The 7,721-nt window shown below is 40.2% G+C and overlaps 1 protein-coding gene across 1 annotated transcript; it reads left to right on the forward strand.

Annotated features, from left to right (window-relative positions):
- Positions 1-230: 230 nt before the first annotated feature.
- Positions 231-6,086, forward strand: LOC139726995 (F-box only protein 6-like). The gene is made up of 6 exons (XM_071637979.1): positions 231-474; positions 771-861; positions 1,488-1,921; positions 2,506-2,758; positions 3,181-3,400; positions 5,928-6,086. Exons 3-6 carry the CDS (start codon positions 1,549-1,551, stop codon positions 6,084-6,086), a joined length of 1,005 nt encoding a protein of 334 aa, XP_071494080.1. The 5' UTR covers positions 231-474; positions 771-861; positions 1,488-1,548.
- Positions 6,087-7,721: the final 1,635 nt, after the last annotated feature.

Raw genomic sequence — 7,721 nt, forward strand, 5'->3', positions numbered from 1 at the left:
AGCATGCACCCCAACCCCACGCATGTCCGGAGGAATGAGATTCGGTGAACACGAGAGTAGGATCAGGAGGGGATTCCGTGAAGAGTGCCCTCAACGTCTCTTTTCTATATATTCGGAAATACACGATAAAGAATTGAAACTGTCTGTATCATGACCAATGCAGGAGTACAATATTTAGTATTTAATAATGTTAGTAGTACTACTTAACTAGGGCACTGTAACGTTAGCACCGTTAGTTTTCAACCTTACACAGTCCTAATTGCGACCAGCCCGAACTGTGTTCAAGGGCAAGGAGAGCCGCGCCGGGACGCAGTCCCAGCTACTTCAGTCAGGCAATCCGTCACGCCCTCCCGATCCCTCCGATCACAGTCACGGGAGCCGGGGGCGGGCTAGCGGCTAGGGAGCTGGGCGAGGGTCCGGGTAAAGTGAAGGCCGGTCATCGAGCTACTGCACCACCAATCTGATCTGACGCTGGTGAAAATCCCCTATCATCATTTAGCATTTAATACTAGCAGGCGCGGTACGTCGTCGTTACATTTATTTAGCAACCTGTAAACAATGATTAGACTGTTGAGTAACTGGTTAATTACTGTCTATATATATGGTCATGATGTGTAGGGGATCTAACGTTACACGGCCTGGCCCAGCGGAACAACCACGGAAGCGGAATTTGTGAATGTGAACCTACACAACCGTTTAGACCTCTAGTTACAACGACAAAAAGTTGACGTAACGTTTGACGTCTGTCCACACTACATACACTTATACAGTCACACAGCTCGGAGTCAGCCGGGCCGGGGCCGGTCACGTCACGTCAGGGGAGAGAAGTTTCGAAAAGGAACTTTTGACTTTTTTTAGCTGGTAAGTATAGGGTTGTAGTTTTGTACTATATTATATACCACTCGGGGCCGGCGGACCTACTTTTCAAAATTGGGGGGGGGGGGGGGGGGGGGGGGAAGAAGGGGGGCACTTCCGGGTTTCATAGACAAGCAAAAAAAAAAAGTCTTCAGCTGATCTTTCTCCTAGCCACTTCCGGGTTTCTTCAATAGACAAGCATAAGAAAAAGAAAAAAAAAAGGTCTTCAACTCATCTTTGTGCCACGCATGTACTTGCGGGTTAAAAAAAGTGGGGGGCCCAAATTCTGATGACACCTTATGTATTCCTTTGTATGGTGCACAAAAAGGGGGAAGGGCAACAGTTATGGGCCAGTCCAAAGGCTTTGGCCTGTTCCTGCATAGGATGTTCCACTGAAAAGTCTAGCTGCACAACCCCCATCACATAGAGCCCAAACTCCTTCCAATAAATCCATAGACGTTGTGTGGAGATGATGTGGAGATGAATTTAAGCTGTGTTTAGACGTCCAGGGCACTAAACTTGCTGGCACTTTGATCTAATTATGGAGTTTTGGAGATAACAGCACGATAGCAGCATGATGATCCATTTGCAACTTGTGAAATCATACTTCCTTACTTCCTTACTCTGCACAGGCCTGTTGCTGGACGGGGAAAAATAAAGAAAGTGGCAGCGTTGCGTGCAGCAATCCGTAAAATGTTTCGGACTAAGAATCAAGATGGGAGACAGGAGGGCAGTGCTCCGGGATCGCAAGTGGACGAGGCTGTGAAGAGTCACGGAGTGGACACTGACCGAGAGGGGACAATGGAAGGATGGATCGATGCCCTACCCTTTGAGGTCTTGCAGAGAATCCTGCTGTTTGTGCCCGAATGCGACCTGATGGAATGCTTGACAGTCTCGTCTGTGTGGTGTAAAGCCATCACTGAGCCCACCTTCTGGAAGACGAAGTGCCTTTATCTGGACCCGTACGTCGTGGAGTACGTGGCACCCTACCCACCTGATGACTGGCGTGAATTTTACTTCAAACGGCCATTTGGGAGAAACCTCATCAAAAACTGCAGTGGCCAAGGTAAAACTTTTCAAATTTTAGGCATTGAAGAGAATTAACAGGATCCTCCGCATCCCAGTTTTTAATTGGTTACCGTGTTAGACATTTTGTAAGAGTGATCTACTAACATTGATCGCACATTTCCAAATGTGTCACCACCAGTACTTAGGGATAGCCTGGTGGTAGTGCCACTGCCTGGAAAGCAATAGATGAAAGGTTCAATTCCCACTGGTACCTTTTTCTGACATGTTTGTTGAAAATGTAAATCAGCAGTTGCGATCTTAAAAATTTTATTTGTACAGAGGGCAGACCATTGATGAAAACTCATACCTCGTATCTTCACCCCTCTGCTTTATAGTCTCTTGCCTTCAACTTTATTATGTAGACAATTCATGGACTAAATGCAGGTGAAGTGAACATTGCAGCAACTTACCTAAACATTTGTTGAAAAGTAGAATTGAAAAGAGGGTTGACTATCACCTGTGTCGAAGCACTATCTCTAGTCGAGAGATTTTCAACTCGTGCACAGTGTACTGTATAAACAACACCTTTTTAGTTTGTAGACTGAAATGGTTTTGTGTGACTCATGTTTATTTTCATCACAGATAGTGGAAATGACAGAGACATGGCAAGTTGGACAGTGTTGAGCGATGGTGGAGATCATTGGCTCATTGAAACCAAGTGTCCGGGATCTGGTGCAATGCCAGAGGAGCTCCTGAGCCTTAGTAATGGCGACCCAAAGAGCTTTGCAACATCCTTTGGCCAGTGCGCCAGGGAGCAGGTCATTGACCTTCTGGCAGAGGGTTTCACAGAGAAGATGTTGGATGAACTTCAGCCTCCGATATTTGTGTCAGAATGGTGAGAAATAAAATTTTGGATGAATTTGATGTAATGTAAGATTTCACATTCACCTCCGGCTTAGATATTGGTTTTATGCCATGTTACAAGTCCAAACCGTCAATTAAAGAAGACAAGGACCTAAGAACCATGGCAATTACCATATCGTATCACATTTCTCACTACATTAGGATACAAACACCAATAAATTTTTTAGTTGGGAACTGCAAAATGACCTTGTTTAAGGGGGTATATATGTTAGGATAGAGATCAACTTTTATCTAAGGTATGTATAGTCATAACATATGAATTGAAGATTTTTGTATGAGTATACCGGTATATATTTTTCTCCATCTAGGAGGCAGTGTAGGGAAAGGAAAAAAAATGAATTGTGACAGCCACAGTTTTTACTTTTTTCCTCATCCCTGTATGCAACCATCCAGGTATGCTGCCAGATTTGACTGCGGCAACACGCTTGAGATCAAGGTAAGGCTCCTGAGAGACAGACCTAAGGTCCATGAGGTTACCCCGAGGGATAGAAGGCATCCACGCAGGCAGAGACGAGATGAACTCGTGGAACAAGACAAGTCAGATAACGAAGTCGACTGCTTCACCTTTGGTCCCCTGCGCACAGAGCAATGGGCAGATAATTCATGGAAACAGGTTAGATATTATGTAATTATGTCCGAAACTGTAGAACAAGGTTCATCTCTAGCAAGGATAGAAATAAGTAGGCAATAATGTTTGTATACCGCTGAGGCTCTAACATAGTGTGACAGTCAGTATGAAAGTTGGCCAAAAACAACAGCCGTTCCACAGCTATTTTGGGATTTAAAAAGTAATCACGTCAACAGGCAGAAGCATCCTAGTGAACCTAGCAAATAATATTTAAAATTCAAGTTGCTCTAAGTGTACAATTATTGATGTTGTTTTGTTTTGTTTTGATATTTATTTTTTTCCGAGCTTGTCCCTGAAGAATAAACACAAACTAATACTAATACTAAAAAAAAAAATGCAAACATACCTGTCCCACCACCACCGCCACCAAAAAAACAAAACAAAACAGCATTTTATTGAGCACAAGTTTCTAACTCAGTCAAAAGTACCTTAACTCGAACTGCGCTAAGGCATCAAAGCACAATTGTTATTTAGCTGACTGCAGTTGCTTAGAGATGTCGGTGCATAACAGATATAAATTTCACAGAAGTTGTTACCAAAAGAGGAATGAAACTCAAATAAAGATAAATAGAAGACACCAGTGAAAGTTTGAGGAAAATCGAACTATGTGTTCAAAAGTTATGAACATGTAAAGTATTTGTGCCACCATTGCTGGATGAAAAGATTACTGTAAAAGTGGTTTCTTTTGCGTAAAGATACTTTCACAGATTCCATCAATGCCGACTTTTTCGTGTGTGTTTAAATTCGCGGTCAGTAAAATCTGTGAATTCACAGTCGGCAAAAAGTGTTTTATTTTGCACATGTAAACCAAAACTGTAATCCAAGTATTCTTTTATTTATTAAATAGAAATTCAAATTAGATGCAGGCTTACCTGAAATCCCATCTCTCGAGTACTTTATAACATTCTTGTAAAACTATTGTTGCCTAGATGACCTACATTGCACGATATGTGTTGACCATCAATACACTCAATGCGTGGAATGTTCGCATGTGCATGTGCGCAATAGCATAGTAACAAGCGGCGAGATCAAAATATTTCCTTGCGTGGTCAATTTCACATGACTTTTCAAAGCATTTTCGCGTGATATTAAATTCGCGGTTCAACCTCAAAGCACGAAAAGCGCGCAAATAAAACCACCGTGAAAGAAACCACCTACTGTACTACAGTTCTTGATGTGACATATGGAAAACAATAATGGTGTGGAGAAGAACAATAAACATAACTTTCACTTTTCTAGCACAAGAAAGAGCATTGGACTTGTTTCTTTCAAAAAGCAGGGGGAATGAAAATCCCCTTATACACTGTATGTATCAGTAAAAAATTGAGGGAATGAACACCCTCCATAAAAAAAAATTAAATTTTGATAAATTTTCGATATACATGTACTTTATTTATATTTTTTCCATGTTATGGTAGGTCACAACACTGTTATAAGAACCATTATAGGCTGCCAATTTTTATGAGTAGCTGTGACCGTAGAATGTTGATTGATTGAATGTAGAACTACTCTTCAGGTTTTTTTTTTCACATACTACATTATGTGTTTTTCCAAAATTGTTATTTATGAAAGCATCTTGAAAGCAAGTGGCTAATGCTTGCACCAATTTTAATGTCATGCAAAGTTAGATAGAAGGCTAGCGTTGTGATAACTCTGTTGATCTGTTCCTCACACACGGCGCACACAATACAGGCATATCCACAGACTGCAGATTGATTTCCTTTTTTTTTCTATGTATTCATGACTGGCTTTGTTTAATTTTTATGATTGTATTTTGGGGTTGGTTTATCTGTTCTGTTATTCTTTTCCAAGTCTTTCAGTGTTAAACATCATGTTCCATATGAGATACAGATACAAATGAATTAACCACTTTTGCATGGGCCATGTGTTATGCTCCCACTAATAAGCAGTTAAATATTTATGTCACCCTGTTTTCCTCTCTAATACCACAAGATTTAGGGGGATTGTATAGTTTTGGGTGAGACCTAACTTCAAATGGGAAAGAGCATGTAATTCCAAAAGGAATTCAACATTTATTTGATGAGTATTATTTTTGATATCACTGAGATATCTAAAAGAGAGCAATCCTAATAAAAGGTGGGACCCAACTTTTATTACGATCACTTTGTTTTTGGATGTCTCAGCCATTCCAAAACTAATGTTCATCAAGTAAACTTTGAATCCCTCTTAGAATGGTATGCTCTGTAATATTTCATAAATGGCTACTTGATATCTTACAGAAGGTTAAAAGCCCAATCCTTATCTCCACCAAAACTGTATCGTCCCTTTAACCTCAAGATTTTAAAAGCTACATGTAGAAAGTCGTGAGAGCATTCATCATCATCCAACATCTATATCTTCACATTTTAACACCTTTATCTACAACTTTTTCTTCAATCATGTGCATCATATGAGGTTCCTTTCACACTCCAAAGCAAAATTTGTGTTCTTTGGGGATTATTGGAATTCCAGTTCACACAAAACTGCAATGAGTGTCTTATCACCCCCACAGACTTGCCACTGGTTCAAAGATTATGGGCCAGGTGTACGCTTCATACAATTTTGGGACTACAGCCAGGATACTCAGTTCTGGGCGGGCCACTATGGAAGCAAAATGGCAGGAGCAGAGGTGCGGTTCATGACGACTGAACCAGAAGAGCAGACATCATGAAATATAGTGGATCAACTTCGGCGTTAACATACATGGAACGTCTGTTTATACAGTCTCCTCTACTTAGTATCTTTTCCTGGCAGGTTGTAAAATGATGCCGAGTATGAGTTCATCTCTGAGAAAAACATGTTTTGTATGATGGTGATGGCAACTTGCCAGTACATCTATTTAGCGTCCGTGGACTCTCTGCAAATCATTCGATCAGTCTTTCACTGTACATGTCATTTCATTTCAGCATTTGTGTGCTGTCAATTATTGTAATTCCCTTCTCACTGATCTCCCTTCTTCAAAGATTGCACCACTACAGTGCACTCCCATTATAACGAGCATGGTTGTAACGAAATTCCGGTTATAACGAAGTAAAAATTTGGGCGGTAACATTATCCACTTTATGTATTTTTATTGTCTATTTGTTCGGTTATAACGAAATTTTGATATAGCGAAAGAAAACTGCCGGTCCCAAGGATTTCGTTATAATGGGAGTCTGCTGTACAAAGAATTTGAAATACAGATGCTGGGCTTGTGAGCCTAAGTACTAAAAGATCTGACCACATTGCTCCACTGCTCCAATCCATCCATTGCCTCCCCATACATCAACGTGTCACCTTAAAGCTATTCTTGTGGTTTATAAGACATGGGGTATAAAACAACAATGTCCCATCAAAGACTAGAATTCTTTCTCTGCTCCTCTACTTCAACCTGGTCTCTCTGCTCTTCCTCTCTGCTGAATTTATGGTCTTTACACTAGTTCCATTATGGTGATGGAACATTTCTGTCATTACTTTAATTCTTTTGAACAAACTCCCCTTTCATGTTCAAAACACTCAAAGTGTAGACTATTCTAAATCAATGCTCTTAACTTTTTCAATCAATCTTTCTTTTTTTTTTAATATTTGCTACGTAAATATCACAAGGTCAATTCCATTGTGACTTATGGGACAAAGTGACAATTTTCGGCAATTTCAAAGCAGTATTATGAGAAAATAGTTGCGTCAAATGCATTTTTCTCAGTTCATGGTTAGATCCATCATATCACAGTTTATGAAAACACCATACTTTGTTTGAAAGTATCATTGCATTACGTACAGCAACGAAAAATTGCTGTCGTGACTTATGGGACATTTGAGGACCACCGTTTTTCACATGGGAAAGTAAGTTCTGAAATATTCTTACACACAGAGTCTTTGGAAAGATATTTTCTTTCCTGAATGTAGCAAAGGGTTGGTGCTTACCCTGAGCCAAGTGGTATGAGTATCTACTCATTGGTACAGTAGCAGGATAGGGAAAACCAGTGTGACTGATGGGACACAAAAACGTGACTTATGGGACGCTATCAACTACCACATTTTGAGATTGAGAGAATAATATTTACTGATGCCGGAACAAGTTTTAGAACATCATAAAACCAATCTATGACAAAAGAACATTCAGAAAATAAGCCATCTGAGAATTACACAAGCTGTATTATGTTCATAATAGTGTATCAGAAATGATACATAAATTCTGCAAAAATTAGCAATTTTCATGAAAAATGAAGGTTTTTCAGACATAACTCCACTCCACGTTCACCGATGTTCACAAATGAGGTATCAAAATATCCGTTGTGAAAGGCTGCTTTGAGTAAACAATACCAGA

This window comes from Diadema antillarum, unplaced genomic scaffold (genome assembly GCF_040938485.1).
Source record: "Diadema antillarum isolate AM-2024a unplaced genomic scaffold, OU_Dant_1.0 seq00000108_RagTag, whole genome shotgun sequence".
Classification (NCBI taxonomy): Eukaryota; Metazoa; Echinodermata; class Echinoidea; order Diadematoida; family Diadematidae; genus Diadema; species Diadema antillarum.